The sequence below is a fragment of the Panicum virgatum genome, chromosome 8N, assembly GCF_016808335.1.
Source record: "Panicum virgatum strain AP13 chromosome 8N, P.virgatum_v5, whole genome shotgun sequence".
NCBI classification, from domain to species: Eukaryota; Viridiplantae; Streptophyta; class Magnoliopsida; order Poales; family Poaceae; genus Panicum; species Panicum virgatum.
The window spans coordinates 26,842,817-26,867,200 of NC_053152.1; the positions used below are offsets into that span (position 1 = coordinate 26,842,817).

At 50.4% G+C, this 24,384-nt stretch overlaps 1 protein-coding gene across 1 annotated transcript; it reads right to left on the reverse strand.

Moving 5' to 3' along the window:
• Positions 1 to 22,623: 22,623 nt before the first annotated feature.
• LOC120686092 (signal recognition particle subunit SRP68-like) lies at positions 22,624 to 23,660 on the reverse strand. The gene is made up of 3 exons (XM_039968250.1): positions 23,478 to 23,660; positions 23,333 to 23,399; positions 22,624 to 22,904 (listed from the first exon to the last, which is right to left on the reverse strand). The coding sequence occupies exons 1-3, from the start codon at positions 23,569 to 23,571 to the stop codon at positions 22,775 to 22,777; spliced, it is 291 nt and encodes a 96-aa protein (XP_039824184.1). The 5' UTR covers positions 23,572 to 23,660; the 3' UTR covers positions 22,624 to 22,774.
• Between the last annotated feature and the right edge of the window lie 724 nt (positions 23,661 to 24,384).

Sequence of the window (24,384 nt, forward strand, 5' to 3'; positions counted from 1 at the left end):
GAGCGCGCTGTCAACCAGATGGTAAGTCGTCGAAGCGGAGGTTGAGCAGCGCGTACTAGAGGTAGTCCTCAAGACCCTCCATGAAGTGCTCCTGCTTCTTGCGGTCATCCGCAACATCAGCAGGGGCGTAGCGAGCCAGCTGAAGAAAGCGATCACGATACTCCGTGACCGACATAGTCCCCTGAATTGACAAAGACAGATAGATATCGAAAGATTAACTCAAGATTCATAAGGATAGAACAAGGGACATTAGCTCAAAAGGAACCGCTGAATGATTATATTTAAGATTTACCTGCTTCAGTGCATGGAACTCCTTCTGCTTCATCTTCATAACGCCCGCGGGGACGTTGTGGCTGCGGAAGCGTTCCCTGAACTGGAGCCAAGTGAGAGCCTCGCGGTCGTGAACTGGGTGGGACTCCCACCAGTCCAAAGCTGCCCCTCGCAGCTGTCCTGCTGCGTACAGAACTCGCTCACGATCATCGCACTGGGCGATGTCCAGCTGACGCTCCACTGCAAGGAGCCAGTCGTCAGCCTGAAGAGGGTCGGACGTGTGAGAAAAAGTCGGTGGGTGACCCCTCAGGAACTCAGCACGCCTGTCGCGAGGCTGCGGCGGTGGAGGAGGCGGAGGCTGAGTGTGAGCCTGCTGAAGAGCCTGAACGGTGTTGTTCAGGGTAGCCATCATCTACATCTGGAGCTGGAAGTACTGCTCCGGAGTCAAAGGCGGCGGCATCGGGATCCCGGTACTCTGGTTGTTCTGACCCTGCTGCTGGCCAGAACCGGAACCGGTGCTCCTGGTGTTCACCATCTGATTTGAACAAAAGATTTCACGAGTAAGGATATTGCAGGAATAAACTCAGATGGATATGATAACTCTTTGCGTAAAAAGACTCAGCCATGATAAAGTAGACAGGATAGAGTTGACTGTTTTACCCCCAACGATCTAACTCATTTTATTAATTAGTTAACTTTAACATCTGAGTGATTTTCTCTAAACAAATTTAAACTACTAAGCTATACAATCAGTCAAAAATCCAAATCAAACATGTAGCATAATAACAAGCAGACAATTTTCACAACTTAGCCGAGTTTAGCAATAGACTCGACTAACACAACGCGTCGCAGAACGTGCTATCGTTTTATTATAAAAGGGTCACCTAGCTAACCCATGGTGGTCAGATGACTGATTCAGGCCAAAATCTACGAAGCTATTCTTCAGAGAGAGAAATCAAGGCAAGAAGGGTAAAAGTCATAGAAGTCAAGGGGTATAATAGTAAAATAGTTTCAGCAGGCAAGGATTGAAGAGAAGAAGTCCTAAAACTCGACCAGTCCTATCTAGGCTTCGTCCTACAGTCGATACGGCTTTGATACCACTCTGTAACACCCGGTTTATAAAAGAACATAAACCGAGCAATCATATACGTGCCAGGATCAAGTCACACGTATATACATCAGAATGAACAGTATATCATAGCACATATCACGTAAAAAGATATAATAAAGCGAATACGAATGTTATTTATTACAATAATGACATAAATGTCTGATACAGCGGAAGCGAAGTACAAAATACGAATAAAACTCTCCGAAGCTGAAGCAGGGCGCCACAGGGACGTCGACTGGGAGACGAACACCTATAAGTCCTCGTAGTCCTGGTAGCGCTGGACGACCTCCCTCGTGTCGGCAGGAACTGAGCAGCAGTAGCGTAGCCAAGAGGAAAAAGTAGAGAAGAGGCAAGAGTGAGTACACAACTTTACTCAACAAGTATAACACAAACTATGAGGCTCTAAGGTTGGCTGACTCAACTACATTAGCTTTTAAGTGTTGGCAAAATTTTATTAAAACTATTTACTACGAGTTGATGATTTACCATTAACCCAGTTTCATAGTAATTAATCAGAATTAATTAAGAAACTACTGAGAACCAAACCAAAACCAAGCCACCAAGGTAACCCTGAGAAGCACCTCCCTCGTCGGAAGGAGATAACTTCACTAATCAAAAGGAGGATCTGGGCTGCTCATAACCGTGAGCACGGCTAGTATACCAGTTTTACACTCTGCAGAGGTTGCACATCTTTACCCACAAGTCGTGAGCTACGCCAGTTGTTCATCACACTTCCTTAGGTGAGATGACTAGCGACTCACTATGAGGCCTTTACAAAGAATCTCGTTGGTAGGGAGTAACCGCGAGGGTGGATCAGCGACTATGGAGCAGGTCTAGTGGGCGTCAAGACACGAAGCACAGACGAGGCCACTCAGCACGAGGGCCATAGAAGCTTACCGCCCCTGCCCCGCAGGTAAGTTACTCCAAACCAAAAAGATCTAATTATTACGCCAAGTCTATCCCATTCTAGCCTTGTGGTAGCGCTGTTGTCCCAGGTTGTCGCTCTATGAACCGGTCCTTATGGAGAGTGGCCAACCAAGCACTAAGCACCGTGCTGGCCCCCTAAACCATGTTTCTACAAAAACCATATTTTAACGAGACGTGAGCCACTCAAGCACGAAGCACAGAGGGTCACTCTCAGACTTAAGTTCAAGTAAACCATTAATCAAATTAATTAAAAAGGACCAAAGAGTGTTATAGCACAGCAACCTAGCACAACTAACCAAAATGCAACCCAAAGGTATATATAAAGGATATAAAGTGGCTAGGAAATCCTTATAGGCATACAGTATTAAATGCAGTATGAAAATGTAATTAAAGATGATAGGTTGTTCATGTTATACTTGCCTTCCTCGTACTGCTCTGGCTGCTGCTCAAACTGCTCGGAAGACGGCTGCTCCTGGTACTGGTACTGGGGCTCCTCAGATGGATCAACGTCTACTCACGAACACATGGCCAAAACAATGCACAATAATAAGCATACAAGCAAACACTAACAAAAACTAAGAAACAGTACAACAATACATGAAAACAGTGCACAAAACTACTCTAGAACTATTCTACGCGTTACAACGATCGCGTGGGTATAAAGAACGCTAAAATCGGAGCTAAAACGCATAAACTAGGCCAAAAACAAGGTTCAGGGGCTTATTTGTAAGAAAACTGAAGTTCCAGGGGGTTTTCTGCTAAAACCGAGGTCCTAGACGTAATTAAACATTAGTTCCAGGGTCTAGCGTGCAAAAACGCCAAGGGTGGACGGCGGGTTCAAATCTGGTAAAACTCAGGGGGGTCCGTGAATAAAACAGGGCCAAACTGCAATTAGTTTTCAATGGAGGTGGACTGCGGGTTAAATACTCAGAACCCGGGGGGCTCTTTAGCAAAAGGCACCGGCCGAACCGGTATCCAGGGATCCAGGCCGTTGGATTTAGATCTGGCGGTCTAGATCTAACGGATCCAAGATCTAATCACGCGCGTTGAAACCGGATCGGACGGCGCAGGGGGGTTGGGCGCGCGGGCGGCGGCGGTAGGTCGCCGGCGGCTCTGTTCCGCGGCGGCGCGGCGGGAAACTCGCCGGACTTGGCCAAATCTGGCTGTTCGGGGGTCAAATCGACCCATTCTTGGGTCTGGGGTGACCTACAGGGCACGTGTAGTCCACCTGGGCTCTAAACGGAGCTCGGGGAGGCTCGGCTGGGGTTCCTCGACGGCGAGGGCGGCTCGGCGGCCACGGAGTTCGCCGGAGTGCGAGGACTAGGCACCTAGAGTGAGCCAGGGCGGTCCAAATCTAGCGCAAAAGGAGGACAGGGACCATGGGGTGCTCACCTAGGGTCGGGATTGGGGAAAAACGTGGCGCAGGGTGTTCGGCGGCGTGGACCGGCGGCGGAGCTTGTCTCGGTGCTCGCGGACAGGCCGTTGTGGGTACTCTCCGGGTCCCTGGATCCCTTGGATCGTCGCGTGGAGTCCCTACAGAGGCGCTACGGGGGTCAGGAGACACAGAGCGGACCCGGTGGCGTGGAATTGCGGCGGCGGAAACACGTACCGGCGACGAGGGGGGCTCTGTTCCGACTCCGGGAGCACGGGCGGCGCGGCTTAGGGTTTTGGGGTGGCCTTTGGCATGGGGTGAGGGTGCAGGGGGGTCGTGGGGGTTTAAAGGAAGGGGCTGGGGTCCTGGGCGTCCGTGCCACGGGGCGCGCGGGCGAGATCTCCGGCGAGATGCTCGGCGGTAGTTGCGCGAGGGGGAAGACGGGCCTGACAGTGGGGTCGGCCCGTCAGTGAGGGGGGGCGAGGCGCGGGCTGACTGGGGAGGAGCGGGCGCACGCTGGCAGGCGGGCCCGGCGAGTGCGGGGTGAGAGGCGGGCGCGCTGGCGGCGCTGCGAGCGGGCCGTGGGCGCGTGCGCATGGAGGAGAGGAGTGGGCCGGGTGCTTGGGCCGTGCTGGCGCGTCGCGTGGGCTGAGGAGGTGGTGTGCGGGCTGGGCCGCCAGGGAAGGAAGGGCAGGACGATGGGCCGCGGGGAAAGGTTTGGGCCGGGTTCTGCGTTTTGGCTGGTTTTCCTTTTTCTAAATCTATTTCCTACCACTCAACTCAAAATTATTTGAATTCAAATGAATTTGAATTCAAACTCCTATACGAACAAACAAAACAAAACCATGCACCAGCATGAATGCAACACTAAAATTAAACCTATGATAAATTTTAATTACTTATAGAACAAAAATTAAGATTAAATGCAAGTCTAGCACAATAAACCTTAGAAATTTAAATAAAGCCAATTAAATTTATTATTAAAAGCTGGAATTTAAATTAGGGTGTTACAGCTGGTTCAGAATTGGTTCTATAATGTTACCTGTTCTGAAGAAGAAGTGTTGGGCGGTTCAGGAGCAGTCATCCTATCAGAGCTGGTGTTAGCATCAAGAACATCGACTGTATCAGCTTGTTCCTTGTTTGTATCCATTAGTGCACCAGGAGTTGCAGTCATCTCATGTTGATCCAGGCTTTCTACATTGGGGATTTCTTCAGCTGCATCCTGAAAATAGAATTATAGTCAACCATAGTACATATGTATGAAATAAAGAATAAGGTTTTGAATGATGAGTTACCTGGTTGGTGTTTGACTCTGATGGACTCGGAGAAGTTGGTACTGGTTTCTTGATCACTCGCCTTGTGATCATCTTCCTTTTCTTGGTCAAGACTCGGGGGGCAACTACTGCAGAAGTTTGTCTTCGTTTGGAAGCCAACTGAACTGAGCCAGGTCGAATCATAAAAGAATATAGATGCCGAGTGCTGTCGTCATCAGCAAAACTATCTAGTCTGAAGGCAGCCGGGTTTTCGAAGGATTCAGATTCAGTAAATGGGAAATATAGGGGATTATCTAGTCCTTTGTAGAAGACTCTGAACCAGTTTGCTGCATCTGCTGAATTCAGTTTACTGCCAGGGAGACTGAATAAAGCTTGGCCATAACTAGTACATCTAATTGGTTTGCCATTCTCATCAGGAAAGGAGTTCTTGGTCAGGCCTTGGAAGTTGGGAATATGGTGCTGGAAGTACAGTTGTGCCCACAACTGAATAAACCACCAAGGGCCTCCAGTTCTCAGTTTCATGTGGTTAAGCAAGTTAGATGTCATCAAATGGAGATATCTGTATGTTTCTCCAAGGAAAAGTTTGCCTAGGCCGGTGTGATTACCATGGGCTAGGTGATAGGCCAAGGGGAGATAGTTCTTAGTTGGAGCTAAAGAAGTACCACAGAAGATGAAGTGCTCTAGCCAAAGATTTAAGAAGGCTATGTGTTCCTTCTCAGTCACTGGACCTTTCGTTTTCATGTGCTGACTCATGTAAGTACCCCAGTTTGTGCAGTTAATCTTGGAAGAAAGTTTGAAGGGGACTTCTGCCATTTTGTGAGCAGCAGGATTAGGAGAGCTAATGTCTAGTCCAGTGATCATGGTGACATCCAGCAGAGTAGGGGTCAAGGGTTCATGACCAAAGAGGAAACAATTCAGAGCATCAGACCAGAAATAGCCGATGGTTTTCAGAAGATTTTCATCTTTGTCAAGGGGTGACAGTGATAGGCTAAGTGCATCGGCTATGTTTAAATCTTGCCACAAGGGCATGTGAGCTTTTGCTACTCTGTTGTACCATGTAAGTCAGCCCAGAGGTTCAGATCAATGTTTTGACTCACAAAAGGGATCCTATTTGCTTCACAAGAGATCAAATCTGTGGGGTTTTCATGGGTTTGTGGGCCAAGACAGAAAGATTTTGGATTGGAGGGATGCGGCAGAAGGATGTCTGACACCTGAAGTTAAGAAATTCAGAAGTGTGTGTATGGTGTCATATTTCAGAGTTTTAGTTTTAGAAGCTTAGTGAGCTGAAGAAAACTAAAGGATTAGGCCGAATATTACCTTCAGGCCGCAGATTGCCGTATCATCGGTTGCAGAGCTTGTCGTCCGAGTTGCAGAATCTGCCATGGTACAGATCTGTTGACTTAGGGTTTGCTTGCTGTAGGCTCAGATTCGAATTTCGGCTGCTTGGAGAGTTCTCGCTCGGATTTGTAGAGCTTGGTTTTCGAATTACGCTCGAATTTGAGAGTTCGTCGAGTTCGGTTCAAGCTGGAAGCGCTATTCTACTCTTGTACGGGTTACTTCTAGTTTGAATTTCGTCGGCTCTTGGATATTTATGGAAGTCTGATGCGTTGCCATCGGCTTTTTGGAAAGTAAACGAAGACACACAAAATTAAAGAAACTCGATTTCATTAAAGGAAAGTTTATTACAAGGAAAGCCGATTTTACAAAGGAATCAATCCTTCGGCTTTATGATCCTACTCCTACGATGCTACCTACATCTACCAGTCATAGGTGTCCGAACACCTACGATGCTTCGGGCTTCGTGACGGTGCGTCTCCGCCATCGTCGTCGTCATCATCGTCATCATCGCTGCTGCCATCGCCGCTGTCATCGGCGCTGCTGCTGCTTCGTCCGCCGCCGCTGCTGCTGCTTCCTTCTTCGCTCCCCTCCGAGGGAGCCTTGAGGAATGGGTGGAGGTTTCCTCCTGCCGCCGTGTCATCACTGGAAGAAGAGCCGATCTCTTCGGAGGAGTCGGCTCCTTCCCAGGAGAAGGCGTCATCTTCGCTGCTCTCCAGTTCCTCCGGGAATAGGAACTGGAGGTCTTCTTCTCCCTCAGTTGTGGGCTCGTCCTCCTCGGAGGCGACCCCAAAGTCGAACTCCTCTGCATCCCAGTGCAGAGGAGCCACCGCCTCGTAGGTTGCTGTTGGGTCCCACTCGGGGGTCGGCTCTCGGCTCTCCGAAATAGGATCAATGGAGGAGGTGGAAAGGGAAGAAGAAGAAGAGGGAGAAGAGGAAGAAGAGGAGTCTCCAAAAGAGTTTGAGCCGGAGGAATAAGAGATGGCCATGGCTGGTGAAGGATTGGGGTTTCTGCGCTACTGGCTTTGGGATGAAGAAGGAGTTTTGCCATGAAGAAGAGCCGATGCGGAGCGAAGTTAAATAGTAAAAAGATGGGAGACGAATCGGCAGTTTCACATTCTACGAGGAGCCAGTTGCAGAGATGTTGCGTCTTCCTTGGTGGTTACAGTATGATTAATGAGCATTAACGGGAAGATGAAGCGACGGATTGGTTTTAGAATTATCATTGCCAAAACCAGGGGGGCATGTGTTATCGCCATAAATTAACAGGATTAATTTATGGGCCGAAAGCAAGATGGGCTTAAAGCAGAAGATGAGGAAGGCTTGTAAATCGGCTCCTGCGTGAGCATCTGGGCCACATTGGCCATGTATCCTTAGATTTAGTTCAAGATTAGAGATAGAGTCCAATCGGGACAAGATTAGTTTAGATTGTTTCCCAAGTCTCCGGACTATAAATATGTACCCTTTGTTATTCGTAAAGGAGAGCATCATCACGTCTCGCAAACAACAACTCTCGGCGCATCGCCACCCCTAATCCCAGGGTTTCATTCAAGTAAGCGGCATGCTGCCCTGATCGCTTCTTGCGATCAGGGAAGCATTGTTCTTGCTTTTACCTTGGTATTACTCATACTGAAGCGTTTTTGATGGCGAGTAATGCTAGTTATCCTGATGTTCGTAGCATGGCTTTTGGTAGATCTGTTATGCTTCGTTGCTTATCATCTACAAACATCACGTTGTCTCTGTGCTGTCACGTTTCAATCTTATGCTAGTTCTTGTCGCATAGAATTAGTTGCACAGAGGCAACACCCTGTTTCTTTTATGTCCAGTAGATCTAATCTGTTATGGTTTGCTCTTATCTTAAGAGTTGGTGTAATATCTGCTAGGTTAGGCCTTGCAAACGGATTGGATGATCCAGTGGCGTAGTAGATGCTTTGTCTTGGCCTTGATAGGGATTGTTCCGGGAATCGGCTCTTGCTAGTTCTTAGGCCTCTGTTTTGGGTTTTGGTTCAGTTGTCTATTACGTGCATTAGGCCTAGTCACGTGTAGGATGTTCCGATCTAGCAGTGAAGCTTTTACCATCGTGGATTAGATTAGCTAGACCTAATTGAAGCAGCTTTACAGTTATTCGCTTTATTCATCAATATCTGGATAGATGCAGATCCAACCTGACACCGGGACTCGATCGGCTCTTTAAAGCCGATGCAAGAGTCGTCCCGGGGAACCGACCACGGCTCGGACTTACGTTTACACGTGTCTTTGTATGCAGGAAACTGTTCGGAGCACGTCTGCACCCTCCTGATCGGGTATAGGTTAGGTGGCACGCCCGGTTTTCCACAAAACCTCCGGCCGCGTGACGGAATTGCGGGCCATCGACGTGGGAGCAGTGCCTGCCAGCGCCCCAGCAACCTCCCGGCTCTTCGTGTTGCCCGTCGCTACTCACCGGTGGGTTTCGACCGACAACACCAACTCAAAGGAGTTCGACACCTTCGACCATATAACGCTTCAAATGGTGACATTTGCAAGCTAGATTGATAACTGTTATTATATGAGAACTCTGCCAGTGCTAGGCACTTATCCCAGTTCTTGCTATATTGAATAGTACATGCCCTCAATATGTCTTCAAGGATTTGATTGATTCATTCAGTTTGCCCATCAGTTTGTGGATGATAAGCTGAACTACGAATCAATTTGGTTCCAAGGGATTCTTGCAATTGCTCCCAGAAACATGCAATGAACTTTTCATCGTTCTGTGCTATGCAGCTAATGCTGCTAATCATCAAAGATCATAGTAGTGATTGGACTATAAATATAGTCTCACAGATTCAATAGGCTAAAATTTGATGAGCACCCATGCCACAAAATTTGCAACATCATTAGTATTCATCAAACAGCCTAGAAATGCACAAATGAAAGAGATTTGGCAAGTAGAAAGATCATGATTTCTAACTGGTAGTCGCTACTTATATTACATCCAAAGTAGCCTTTTTCTTACAACCTAGCATCACACACCCTTACCACATATGTTACAACAAGTGGTACTCCTTCCTAGGGCTATTTTACAACATCTTCTTCCCTATGTACATATACTACAACAGGAAAAACACATGCTATCTAGGACAAGCCTAAGGTGCCTAGAAGTCGTCGAGGTTGCCCACAGTGGAAGCACTGCTGGAGGAAGAGTCATCCGGCTAAGGGTTAGGCTCGGCAAGCGCGTGCTCTGAATCTATATCAGAAACTCCATCAATCTCCTCTGTGTCTTCTGCTGCTGCAGGCTCGGCTGGAACAATTGGGGGTATTGGCTGCTCATGGAGCATACCAAAACGGGCCATAGCATCATCCAGATCTACTTGGAGCTCATGAACCTGCCCCTGAAGAAAAACGATAACTGTATTGCGCTGCACTATCTCAGCACCATGCTCCAGAACCTGAAGCTCAAACTGTGCAATAGTGTGATCTCTCCCAGCAACAGTCTCATTAAGCCCCTGAATCTGAGTGTCTCTCAAACGAAGACCTTGCTGAAAAGTCTAGGCCAAGTCTATCACCTGCTCCATGTGCCTCTGCTGGAGAATCTGATAGTGGGACTGAGCATTCATATACCTGGTCACAGCCTGAATAGTCTCCACTACATCTCCAACTAGGTGTCCAAAGTGGGTGGTCCTGAAAAGCCACTCTGTGTTGCCAGCATTGACTGCCGGAAACAAACCAATAGGATAAGCAGCTACTTCCTCGGGATGGTGCTCACAAAAAGTAGTGACAGCTTTGAGAGCTGCTGTCTCAAAAGCGTCCACAAGACGATACCCCAATCACATCAATCTCAATAGGCAGCCACTCCAAGGTGGGGTGCTGAGGAATGGTCATGGTAACTCTGCTCTTTTGAATTCCATCCTCAGAAAACTGGCGTCCCTTGTACCGGGGTGGGTCTGGGTAGTGAAAAATACGGAGTGTATCCCACAAAATCCTCTGAAAGCCCTCCCAGTATAAGCAATCAGTATGAGCACATCCCTTCTCATCCCAAAAGACATTGTGACAGTCCGCCATCTGAATCAAAAAGGATTCAAATGTGAGTAATATGATTATCTCAAGACTTCTCAAATATAACTTTAAGAAGACTGCGGAAAAAATGTGATTCTAACTCAAAAGTTTACAAGGCTCAGGAAGTAAACAAACCACAATTGGTACTGGTTCATCATTTGAGATTCTATGGAACGAAAAGATTATCAAGACATCAAGATGGAACTATGGATAAAGACATGACTCAATCTCCCTCTCTCAAACCAAGTTTTCATTCAACTCATTGTTTAACCACACTAAAACATATTCAAGAAAACAAACTCTAGAGATTCCTTAAGAAGACTCATGTAACATTTTCCAATTCTAGGAATCAAAGCAAACATCAACCAAATATGCATGCACGTCCTGTTCGTTCCTCACAAGATAAAAAATTGCCAACTATTGTTGGGCTTACGTGGTTAGCACGGTGGCATAACACAGATACGGCTCTCCCTATATGGCTAGTCGATAAATTCTAACCGTTCTTAACTTATCGAATCGCGGTTAGTGTACCTGCAGAAGATTGACAGAACATATATATAACCATTGAACCATTCATGCCAGCACTCATGAAAGCGTTGCCATACATTACCGCTCACTATAGAAGCGGCAACCATACAATTTCCGCCGTATGGCCAACATTAACATACGCCACTGAGATAGCGTATTCACGAGTTCCTTTACTCCCAATATAATCAACCGAGGGTCAGTATATTGGCAGCAGCTCAAGTAGGTCACTGCTTGAGCGCAGCGTTCGGTTCGCATCGCCGACGGGAAGGTCAGACTCCCTCAGCTGACTAAGGATCCTTACCTTCTTACCTTAATGTAGATGCGTCGTTACAAAAATCAAGGGTTGCTTGTGAGTATGGTTTGACAAAAATGTAAAGTGCTGGAAATCAGATAAAATAAACCATACATAGATAGCCACCTAGTAATTCCCGTAAATTCCCTAGGACTTTACATTCTATGCATAACCCCTAACGAAATTACGTTGGTTTCAAAAATACCTTGTTGGTCAAAAACACTCTCCCCGACTATAGGGCACCAACTTCCTCCCTGCACCCGTGGTGTTGATCAACATAAACATAATTAAAAACCTATCTCTAAGAGAGAGTGTCAATATATCCACTCCCCGGTCCGATCAGTTACTAGGATTACCGCGTACCATACTTACGGCATGTGGCTAGTACGTTCAAAAACTTAACCAGCACTACCACACACCGCGACCTTAGCAAGTTCATCAACACAGACAGGGTCTCACACAAGGTCATGATATCGAACACAACCCCGTCTGTCATCCTTATATTGATAACAGAAAGTAAACAAGCAATTCCTATAGAGCTCGCGAGTGACAGACAATCACTCGACTTTTACCGGTCCTATAAGCTTAGCAATTATTCGAACTCAGTTCTAGTGTTCAGTACATAGGTTCTTAGGATCATGCATCTAGGGTTTCAATTCAAATCCTAAGAACTATAAATGCACAAGTAAGAAATAACGATAAATGGTAATAAATTGAAATATAGGTTATGTCCGGGGCTTGCCTTCTCGGTAGTCGCTAACTATTTCAGACTGGGGCTCTTCCGAACTTTGGTCCGGGGCTTCAGTTAGTACAGCAGCGTTCACTTGAGCTTCGGGATCACCTCCTTCGGAATCCGGGATCAGCACGTACGTCCCGTCCACTAGAGCAGTCGTATCTATATGTGATGCAGAAGGTGAAATTACAAACACACTCATTTCACGATAAAGTTGTAGTCTACAAATAGCAACACAACTTAGCATATGGGCAATCATTTATAGAGTAGATAACTAACATTTCTAACTACACAAGGCATCATGATCAACAGCACAAAAGAAGCTTACTAACTTCATAAGACAAGTTGTAGTGGTACCTATAGCATGCAAGTTATGGTTTGCTAATAAACACCTAACTCAGCACACATTCATTAGTAAATTCATAAAAAAATTACATCAAACAGGAGGTAAACAGAGTGATCTACCCTGCAAATTTCATACCAAAACATGCAGCCATTTAATCAGAACAATTCATTTATTTAGACAACTCCTATAACAAGATTGAATTATACAGGTAAGATCAGAGCAACCTAGAAGCTAGAAATTTAACAGTAGGTCGACACAGATCTAACTTAGCAAATGTAAATTTTTCAAGATTTATTCTACATAGAATTTATTCTGAGAAAATAAATAATACTGACAGCAAACTAACAAGATTCATTTGTATCTTCTGTTCTAATCATGAACTAGTGCTCAAATTTTACAGAGGGTAACATATAACTAAAACAAGTCTCTACAAAAATTACCAGGATTTTCAAAGCAAGAAAACTATTTAACATGATTAAAGCTCACTTAACAATTATTAAATCAAAGAAATAGTTAAACAGAAGGAATGACCACGAAATTTTCATAGCAACACTAGGGTCACATGAAAATCTTACTATAAAAATTTCACAGCAAGACATGGTTTCAATCATCAGTTAAGAAAAAGATAAAACAACTAGCATTTAAACACTAGTAACACAAATCTATTTTTACAGCAAAAACTTTCAACTAACACCCAACATATTATAATTCTACTGCAAAGATCTCTTCAAGAGGATTCCAAAACATCTAGATTTGCATTTTTCTAATTTTTCTCTGAATTTCTATGGAATTTCAAAGTTTACAGCCAAAATAACAAAAATGTCCCTGAAGACACTATTCACTTGAGTCACGGGCTTCGCAGACAGCCCCCTGGGTTTTTGTTTCTTTCAACCCGAGGTCCCTGGCCATGGTCAGAGGAAGGGCGCGGGTTTGACCGGCCAAATCCGGTGACGGTGATCGCCGCCGGCAAGGGTGGAGGGACGTGGGAGGTTCACCAGGCCCTTGCGCACCTATAGATGGCCGGGATTGAGGTCGTGGTGGCCTGTAGTAGTGGCGCGACAAGAGCAGGCGGGTCAGCGGCGGAGGAGAACGGCGGAGGCGGCGCTCCGGTGAGTTCTGGGCGAGGAGGAGGGGTGGGTGAGCTGCGCGAGGTCGAGGCGCAGCTGATGGAGGGGTCAACATGGGCGGAGAGGCTGCGGAGAGGCGGGTTCACGGCGGCGTAGAGCTCGCCGGCATTCGGGCGGAGCGGCGGCGGCGTTCTGGGGTCTGGGGTTGGGGAAATGGCAAAAGAACGAGGGGAACGATTTGCGGGAGTTCTTGTAGTGCTAGTGCGCGCGAAAGATAGGGCTCTGGGGTACTGCAGCAAGCCATCCACGGAGGCGGCGAGGTGGCGGCCGGCGGTGGTCTGCTGCTGCGTGGCAAGGCGAGGAGGGCGCAGCGTGAGGGATAGAAGCGGTGGGGAGCTTCGGCGCGACGCGTGGGCGGCCAGCACAAGCAGGAGGTGGCCCGGGGGACGGCCCTGAGCGGCGGCAGCAGCGCCGCTTTGCCGGCAGTGAGAGAGAGCAGAGAGGCAGGCAGGCAGGCTGGAGGTGGAAGAAAGGACTAGTTTGCAATTTCCGAAATTCTAGGGACCCAACTGTAAACCTGCAATAACTTTTAATCTAGGGCTCGAATGAAAAAGTGCCCAACATGAAAGTTGTTCAACTTTTCAAGATCTACAAATTTGATGTTGTGCAAAAATTTATTTGATCAAAGGTTAAAGAGTTATTTTTGAAAACATAAAGAGGATTTGAATTCAAAGGACTTTTGTCTTTTTCAATGCAAATTCACTTTAAACTTAGACTGAAATGAAAGATTTCCTGCCAAGCAATGATTACTCTACCGTGTCGGCGGTCTCGACGTCAACCCCGACCGGTGGCACCAAGGGCAATGCGACAAGTGCTGACGGCATTCCCGCCAGAGGGCCCATCCGCGGTGCGGCAGAAGTGGCGCCAGTGGCGCTCCTGTCGAAGACAAAGGAGACACGTCAAAGTGTTGCCCAAGAAGAAAGCAAACCAAGAAGAGAAAGTATGAAACCAGGGCGTACCTGGTGCTCGTCTGTCGCACCTACTGCAAGGTCGGGGAAAGGATTGCCTGCTACTTTGGCGCATGCGCCCTCCCCCTGGCGGAGGGTGAGGCCTGATGGGTTCGGCCTAGGTGGGATTGGATGAAAAGTACGACACATCGATCCGGATTCCCCGAATCCCGCAATCTGAGCACTGACAGCTGAAAATACGACGCACTGATCTAGTCTCAGGAATCCACTAGGGCCCAACGACCTGAACCTTGGCAATCTTAGCACCGTACTCCAATGCACCCGTCAGGAAAAGGTCCAATCACCCCAAAAGACTAGTTCGATAGGGCAAGGGTGGCTCTCCTTTTTAAGGTGACTACAACTAGGCCACTTTGGCCCATTTCTGTTGCGTCTTTGCCAGCGGGTAATAGTGGAGGATGTCCTCATCAAGGCTACAGTTGAGGAAGCGCCTCCTGGGGAGTACTCCCCGCAAACGGCGAAGACGAGGGCGACACCGATGACGAGTCCACGGTGATGGGGGGATCGCGCTCACTGACCCCTCCCCAGATCAACTCTGGCATGCCCCCACTCGCTCCGGCGGCACCACCTCCTCCTAGGGCTAGGGCGCAACCATCGCCGCCACCGGGAGGAGGCGGCGGTGGCAGCCGGGCCAGTCCCCGTTCGTCCGTCACCGGGAGGCAGCCGATCACGACGACCACCGCCGGATCTTCGCACAGGAGCATCACCCCCTCTAGGAGGAAAGCCATCGCCGGATCCCTCTTCTCCAGGACCTGGTCCAGCCATGCTACCACCGTGTCGGTGTCGGGGTTGGATTCTACGCTGCACGCCAGATGGCCGGCGTCGTCGTCGCCGGTGTAGACCCACGCCGGGTTGGGGCGAGCCTGAAGTGGAGCGATGCAGGGGCGGAAGAAGTCTGCGGCCACCATGGTCGCGGTAAGACCCACCACCCGGACCAAATTGATCCGCTCCAGCACCGGCGACCACGCCATGCCCATCACTGGCGGCTCGGACTACCGGGTATGGCTCACCGGCAGACCTTGAGAAAGACGAAGGCAGGGGGAGGCATTGTCCACTTCCATGTACAGCCACTGTCGCTCCCAATTATCCCACTTGTCCTTCCGAGCAAGGGGAAGGAAGCCAGCGCCACGCTGCTTGAAGAAGACCCTGCCGACGGTGCGGTGTTGCGGGGCGGCACCAGCTTCGGGAGAGATGGAAGGAGATCTCACTTGGCTGAAGAAGTGGCGGAAGAGCATCACTAACGGACGCACCCCCACGAACGCCTAACACGTGTGCGCAAAAAGTGCCGGGGTGAGGATGGCGTTGGGGGTGAGATGCACCATGTGGAGGCTGAACTCCTCTAGCGCCGCCATGAAGAATGGCAAGATGGAGGAACCAGCCCCACTAGGAGGTTAGGGAGGAAGTTTACCACCTCCCGTGTATGGCATAGCACTGGGAAGGCTTCGCCCGGCGCAGCAAGGTGCCCGCCAGCACCAACTTCTCTGCCACCCGCATGGCGAGGTCGTCGTCGACCACGGAGGGGACAAAATCAAGAATACATGACTCGCCAGCTCGCCAGCGCACCTCGGCGAGTCATGGCGGAAGCTAGGAAAGCTGAAGGCGAGAGTGAGTAAGGAAGAGGAGCCTGAGGGCAAGAAGAGAGCTTAGCAGCCAGTTGTGCCCTCCCCTTCACTTATATACTTATGGGCGGGAGGGAGGCGGATCGATAAGTGGATCAGCTGCCATGGCACCTCTACTCCCCCGACGGATTTGGCATGACCTCCCACAACGACAACATCGGAAGTTGGACGGCTGCGGCGTTAAAAGGGCTCTTGGCCCCACCACCAACCTACTCCGCGGGTTGACAGTGGGCCCGGTGGCTACTGTTAGTGTAATGGGAATGGGGGTCCCCATGACCTTGGAATTATGTGCGATTAAGGAAGAGGGGACCTACCAGCCGTGTCAGCCGGTGATGTCAGCCAAGCGCGGCTATGGGCCCCACTAGGTACATCCGCCCATGGAGGTGGGCACCCGACTGGAGTGGCCCAGGCCTGACCCGGCACGTGAAGCCCGGGGGGACGTTTCCTTCCCCTCGAATACACCCGGCTGGTAAAGAGATCATTACCAGGTGGTTACGACGCCTCACCGCTGGGCTCGATGCAGAGCCTGAAGGGGTGAGAGGCTTCCTCGTAAGAACATCATGATTACGGGGATGCCGTTCACTCAGAAGATAAGACGACAAGCGGCGGATAGCTTATCCCAGAGCTACCCATCACATCTGCTTGAAGATGGACGGTGGCTGGGTCCCACCATCGTTTAGCATATCCCAGTTGTAGTAAAACCAGAGCCACCCTGGGCGACGCCCCGGGGTTGACCAAGGTCACCCCGTACCAGGAGGGTCCAAGGGACGGCCCCAAAAACCGCCTCGGGTGTCTCCCAGGACATCCCGGAGCACGAGGACTGGCCAGACAGCCCCTAATCATCCTGGGGCATGGGGGGTCCACCCGTCAGCGTCTACGACCACCTTAGAACACCTCGGGATGCCCCAGGGTCACCCCGGAACACTCTTGACACTGGTGGGTCCCCCCAGAGCATGCTACATTAGACCCGACAAGCCGCCTGCCCACCTTACTAAGGCCGGGCTGCCTGGAAGATGGCGCCTGTCGGATTGCTATTCCGGCCAGTCCACCAAGGGTGTCAACGACGGTAGAGTTTCAGGATGGGGATCTCAGGACCAAGAGCTCGATGGTAACACGAAGATGCAGGGGCTTAGATAGGTTTGGGCCGCGATGAGCGTAATACCCTATGTCCTGTGTTCGGGGTTGTATTAGGGTTTGTGGAATGCTGCGAAAAGGAAGCCCCATCTATGGTTCTTCCCACATCTCATTTATATAGGCTAGGAGCCGTAGGGGTACAAGGAAGGTATGCTCGGGTTATTTTTCAAGGAATGAGGTCGGTTAGGATCCCTAGATATTCAGGCTTCTAGCTGGAGCCTCTCATCCTGATCTATTGAAGATCCTTTCTGCGCACAGCTGAGTCCTGCACATTGAGTAGTCGTAGCCGAGTCACCGAGCAGGGTAGTCTCCTAGGTTCAAGGACCCCACTCGGCAGGGAGGTACATAGATCTACATCCGTCAAGCCCCCGAGCGCTGGAGGGCCGAGTTGAACCTTGTCGTACTGAACGAAGTCCTTCGGTGCTCATTTAGAATGTCCTTCGTTTTTGCAGATCCAGAACGGGATGCGCCCCTGGGCGCACCCGTTGGGTGTAGCCCCCGAGCCTTGGAAGGTTTTGGAGAAGCATTTCGAGGGTCAAAGAACTAATCTTTAACTCTTGTTGGTCTGAATGCCTGAGCACTCTGCGAACGTTTTGTCACACCGATCCCCTGGGGGTACCAGTCCTTAGCTACCCCGAGATAGCCGCAACATGTGAATCCACCTCGGTTCCCTGACCCTGAAGCCCTGGTTTGAGTCACTGAGACTTTCCGAGTGGTTCCCGCATCCAAGCTCTGAGGACCTGATGAGGTTGCGGAGACACCCCGGGTTATCATGGTGTTCGAGCCCTGACGCTCTGGCTGGGTCACGGAGACACGCCGGGTCGTGAGCGGTGCCCAGCCCCCGAGCAGGGTCACTGGCGGAGTCACAGAGACGTGCTGAGTAGTTACGGGGCCCGAGCCCTGAGGCTCTGGCTGGGTCATGGAGACACACCGAGTAGTCATGGCGTCTGAGCCCTGAGGCTCTGGCTGGGTCACGGAGACACGCCGGGTCATGAGCGGCGCCCAGCCCCCGAGCAGGGTAGCTGGCGGAGTGAAGGAGACGCGCCGAGTAGTCACGTCCTCCGAGCCCTGAGGCTCTGGCTGGGTTATGAAGACATGTCGGGTAGTCACGGCGTCTGAGCCCTGAGGCTCTGGCTGGTCACGGAGACATGCCGGGTCATGAACGGCACCCAGCCCCTGTGCAGGGTCGCTGGCAGAGGCACAGAGACGCGCCGAGTTGTTATGGCGCCCAAACCATGAGACTCTTGCTGGGTCATAGATACACGTCGGGTCGTGAGTGGCGCCCAGCCCCCGAGCAGGGTCTCTGGCGGAGTCACGGAGACGCACCGAGTAGTCACGACGTCTGAGCCCTGAGGCTCTGGCTGGGTCACAGAGACACACCAGGTAGTCACGGCGTCCGAGCCCTGAGGCTCTGGCTGGGTCACGGAGACATGCCGGGTAGTCACGTCGTCCGAGCCCTGAAGCTCTGGCTCGGTCACGGAGACACGCCGGGTCGTGAGCTGCACCCAACCCTCGTGCAGGGTCGCTAGCGCAGTCACGGAAATGCACCGAGTAGTCATGGTGTTCGAGCCCTGAGGCTTTGGCTGGGTCATGGAGACACACTAGGTAGTCACGGTGTCCGAGCCCTGAGGCTCTGGCTGGGTCACAGAGACACGCTGGCGCCCAACCCCCGTGCAGGGTCGCTGGCGGAGTCATAGAGATGCACCGAGTAGTTACGATGCCCGAGACCTGAGGGTCTGGCTGGGTCATGGAGACATGTCGGGTCATGAGCGGCACCCAGCCCCTGAGCAGGGTCGCTGGCGGAGTCACGGAGACATGCCAAGAAGTCACGGCGTTCGAGCCCTAAGGCGCTGGCTGGGTCACGGAGACACATCGGGTAGTCACGGTGTCCGAGCCCTGAGGCTCTGGCTGGGTCACGAAGACACGTCGGGTTGTGAGAGGCGCCCAGCCCCCGAGCAGGGTCGCTGGCGGATTCACGGATATGCGCCGAGTAGTCACGGCGTCCGAGCCATGAGGCTTTGGCTAGGTCACGGAGACACACCGGGTAGTCACGGCATCCGAGCCCTGAGGCTCTTGCTGGGTCATGGAGACATGCCGGGTCGTGAGCGGGCCCAGCCCCCGAGCAGGTCACTGGCAGAGTCACGGAGACGCACCGAGTAGTCACGGCGTCCGAGTCCTGAGGCTCTGGCTGGGTCACGGAGACACACCGGGTGGTGTTAGGAATATTCGAAGCATATTCTCATTGTGGTAAAAATCCAGCTGTTACCCCCCTGTGCGGATATGACGCGCCTGACAGAGGAGCGGGGCTGTCAAGGGCAACGGTAAAAAGAAAGTTACCGTTTATCCCGCCCCGTCCGCCGTAAGATTCCCGGCCCGATCCGATCCGGCCATTGATTTTGGATCTGCTCATTCTGCAGCCTCCGATATTTAAACAGGGAAGGCGGCATGGAGCGGCCACCCTTTTCCTGAGCACTCCAGAGCTTTCCGCTGCCTTGCCGACTCGACGTGTTTCCAAAGCTCTCGGCCTTCTCGTTCCGGGTTCATAGTCGCGACGAGGTCGTCGCGGTGGGTTGTTGCCCCAGCAGCCATGGTTCTGGTTGTCGACGTTGGGGACACTGTCAGACCCGGGGCAGCGGGACTGCTTACAAACATAGAATGTTCTAGAGTAAGGGATAGCTCATGGATGTACCTTACCTCTTTTGTAACTACCCGAATAGGCGTAGAACTAGCTGCAGTACAAGGAAACTACCCGATCGTGTTGTAGAAGGACTCCAACTGTACTTAGCTAGGACTTTCCAAGTAACCCTGTCCCCCCAGATATATAAGGGCGGGCAGGGACCCCCTCGAAACACATCTACACCTAAGGCAATACAAAACACCACACAGAACGTAGGGTATTATGCAACTCGTGGCCCGAACCTGTCTAAATCTTTTGTGTTCCTTGCACCATCGAGTTCCAGAGCCGTTGATCCCTACCTACAAACCCTATTGCTAAGGGTATCCCTGAGCAGGCTTGGCGGTAAACACCGACAGCTGGCGCGCCAGGTAGGGGACTCGGCGAGTTCATCGGCAAGTTCGATGGCCACTTTCTCTTTCAGCACCATGACGCCTCCCAGAGGCGCCACCTTCATCTTCGGTTCGTGGGTCTGCGTCGCCAATGGTTCAGGCGGCTTCGATAGCCACTTAACCAACTCTCCCACGCTGAAGAGCTCCACATCAGAAGACTCCAACAAGCTCACCAGATCTCATGATCGCAGCGTTATGTTGCTTCCCGACTTTGCCAAGGAGATCGAGTCAGAACTCGAAAACAACTCGAGTTCTACTCGGACTCAGATTGATCTCAAACCGAAATCCACTCGGATTGGGACTCTTATCGCGCAACCCATCTTTGGTTTGTACAATTCATCATCTGTCTACAAACAGATGATTAGATCCTCCTATGAAAATAGCTTGGATCGCATACTTCACGTCAAAAACCAATCAGCCACCGCTAGCCGGGAGGCACCCGTTTTTGATGTTTACTCAGATCTAGTCGAGTCACCTCAAGACAGCCTAGATTTCATCACCAATGCGCTGGCTAAGATGCAACTCAAATCTTGCCGAGGTCATACTCTCGCAGAACTACTCGACAATCTGCGAGAAGTCGCCAGCATTGATGATCTCCCATTTCAACACGGCACCCCCGTCGAAACCGAGAGGGAAACTGGCTCCGATGGAACTGTCCTAGCTGATTATGAATTAGACCTAGAAAGCTTCTCTCACGAGCATTTGGTTTCGGTAATCATCTAGCCCGAAGGTGCTCCAAGCGACCATGATCCAAACGAAGTCTTGGATCAGATCTCAGCAGACAACCTGACCCAAAACGCTCCTGCTGATGAAGACGAAGTCACTCGTACAGCTCATAGAGAAAGGAATCAACACAAAGAAGGGCGCAGGACTCATGTGGCCGAACGTGCTCATCTCCCGCCACGTAACCTCAACAACGAATTCAACAATGCTGCTGATCCCATCTTCAGAACACCAATCGCCGCAATGACAGAAGCAACCCTGCGACTCATGACGATGCCTCAGAATCCCGAGTTGTAACGAGTCATAAATCTCACCAAAAATGCTGTTGAACAACTCGAGAAACAGAACCCCCTGTCCTCGCTTCACGGTACGCGATCAAGGGCTACTGCAACAGTAATACCTCAAGCAAGCCGTACCCCTGGAGGCCACCAGCGTCAACAGCAGCAGGAACAACAGAACCGAAGAAACCAAGAGGATCAGGAAGCTGCAAGTAGTCATCGCCCCAGAGGTGGCCAACCACAAGCAAATCAAGCTCCTGGCCCTCAGCCAAACCACAACAACAACAACAACTGTGGGAACAATAGGGAAGAGGCAGCCGATTCCATTGTTGACGCACGGGACATCATCAACGCAAGACGCAGAGCGCAACTTGTGGACAACTCCGACCGCTTCCAAGCCCTGAGCAAGGTTTTCGACAACATCGAGTACCCGAAGAATTTCAAGCCTACGAACATCCAAAAGTATGACGGTATAATTGCTGCTCGCTCCTATTCCATGTCTGAGGTCTGAGGGAGCCTCCACGTGAGGGGGAGTGTTGGAATATAAGTGAATTGCCCACCTATCCCCCATTAGCTTAAGCTTTTGGGTTGAACTTGTCGGTGCATGCAACTCCATACTCACCCCTCCATGTTGCCACCTTGCAAGCCCTCCCCACCATTGTCGCCATCCGTGCCACATCCTCGTTGCCGAGTCTCCCCACCCCGCGACCCCCATGATGAGCCTCGCCGCGTCTCCACGCAGCCCCTATGATTCCTCTGCCCCTCACCGTCGGCGAGGCCATGACCGCCCGTGCACGTCGTACCATGCGCGGGCTGGGCAGAAAAAATGGGGTGACCCCGAGCGCATGGGGGCCTTCGAGCGCCCCCACCCCTGATCCTTGCCACCAGTCCTAGATCTGCATCCAACGGTCCCTGCGCCCAATTACCCCCCCCCCCCATTGAATACCTACCTCCATCCACTAACCAACCGTACAGCCCCTGATCACCCCATGCACACAGGCTATGAACCGTTGGATGCGGATCTGGGACAGGTGGCGAGGATCAGGGGTGGGGGCGCACGAAGGCTCCCATGCGCCCGGGACTTACCCACCCCACGTTGCAGCAGTAGGGCGCCGAGCTGAGATGTTGCAAAGATTCTTTTTGAATGTTGCAGGAGATGATTTATGTTGCTGCAATGGGTAATCGGTTTTTATACAATGTTTTCAATTTGTGATTTCTGATGTTCCAACATATAATTTTGAATGTTCCAAAAGGTAAGCGTCAATGTTGCAAACATTGTTTTTGCATGTTAGCATTTTGAGTGGATGTTGCACGAGACATGATGTACATGTTGCGGTTGGAATTTTATACTCGGGATCAGATGTTAGAGTCAATTTTACGTGTGATTTCATATGTTGCAATAAGTGATGTCCGATGTTACTTTCTCAATGTTGCGATGGAGCGTCCGATGGAAAATTTCCCATCGGACGTCCAGATGCTAGCAGCGCCGAATACTTTTTTGTGGTGCTATTAGCAAACATCAACAAAGAGTCCGCTAGGACGCATGCTAGAGTTCTAGAAACATGGCCTATCATGAACAACCCTTCCCTTCTATATTTCATCTAAAAATTGAGGAAGAAATAGCATCCAATATAACATATTATCAGAAGAAGTCATCACACCTGACATCTGTGACTGTTGACTCGGTTATATTCCTCCTGGTGTATTTACCACGGCCATGCAAGAACTTAAGAGACTTGTACAACCTTCTGAGTCGCGCAGAACAGTACCTCCTACAGGTCATGCAAAGTTATTTAGTAAAAGAGGCACATACACCCATGACAGGAGTCACTAGCTCATAACACACAGCATGGGCAAACAAACATACAAGAGGCAGAAGACCATGATTTCCTAGAAACGTGGTCAAATGGAGCAACTATAGTAAAGTAGATGTGTAAAGTTTCTTTGTTTTCAACAGTACCACAGGTTCGGACTCAAATATACTAGTAACAAGGGCTTTCGTTGACAATTTGGGTTACAATGCACAGCAACACAATAGGAAGACAATCCTTCCCAAATCTCATCCGAAATCATAGCAGATAAGAAGATATATATAAGAGACCCTAGTCGATCTACACGCATGGAATCGAGTGAAATCAAAGGGCAGATCTGGGAGGGGTAGAGCAGGATTGGATGGACCACTACGCGTGTCATCACGCACCTGTACCGCGTGTAGTCACTCTGGCGGAGCCCGTGCTGCATCTGCGCCTCCCACATGAGCTCCAGCACTGCGGGAGACGAGACCGGTCAGGAAACCGAGCGAGGGGCCAGATCGCCGGAGGAGGTGGAGGGAGGGTAAAGCTCACCGTTGATGGAGAACTTGACGGCCTGCTTCTCCTCGACGGCAGCAGAGGAGTCGACCTCCATGTCCGCCGGCTGCTGCTCCCCGGTCTTCAACATGGGGGCTGCGGCGGGTGTTTGCCTGTAGCGGTGGCGAGAGCTTGCGGCCTGCGGCGTTCAGATGTGTCGCGACGAAGGGAGGAGACACGGAGACGGCATGGGTTGGGCTGGGGTGGGGTTTAGAGAGGAGAGAGTCCGGGCCGCCATGGATCTCCGGAGCGCACAACCCAGTAGAGGATGTTTTTGTCGGCCTAGGCTTTTTGTCGCGGGCCTATTTTTCTTTGCGACTTTCACACTGGTCGGTTGCACTCAATCCAGCTGGCCAGGGCTGATTCCGGGCCGGATGGGCTGATCAGCCCAACCGAAGGGCCTGCAGGGGTGGCTGCAACTCAACTAGAATTACAATTTATTTTATGGTTATAATTTAAGCAGATGGCATCATTATATTAACAGCAGCAACTACAGTTTGCTTTTAACAGTTTGCAAAATGTGACCTTTTGCTGCTATATGTATTTCAATGATATATGATGTCGTGGTTCATGCGAGCTCTTTCTATGAAGTTTGATTCATAGCACTTTGCATTTGAAGATAAGGAAAAGAAGAGCAACACATTAGCTTCTCCTCTAAAAACAATTATCGAACGAGCTGTTGAAAATCATTTACGCCGTTGAATGGGGATCTAAAGCATAGCTAGTTATGATGTTAAAGAAAATATATTCGGAGATAAATACCCTCCCTTCTTTTCTAATTTTTTTTAGCCTAAGTCCTGGAACGCGTGTGGGGGAGCTGCGATGTGGTCTCGGCCCTGGAACGTGACACTGAACATCAAAAGAATTTGGTCAATTATTTTTCAGGTCAATTATCATTCAGATG

Bases quoted from the DNA above. Each gene is read 5' to 3' on its own strand.
- LOC120686092 (XM_039968250.1), bottom strand. From the start codon at position 23,571: ATGTTGAAGACCGGGGAGCAGCAGCCGGCGGACATGGAGGTCGACTCC. The intron at 23,400-23,477 runs GTGAGCTTTACC...CGTCTCCCGCAG, and splicing joins CGTCAAGTTCTCCATCAACG to TGCTGGAGCTCATGTGGGAG. The intron at 22,905-23,332 runs GTGCGTGATGAC...CATGACCTGTAG, and splicing joins AGTGACTACACGCGGTACAG to GAGGTACTGTTCTGCGCGAC.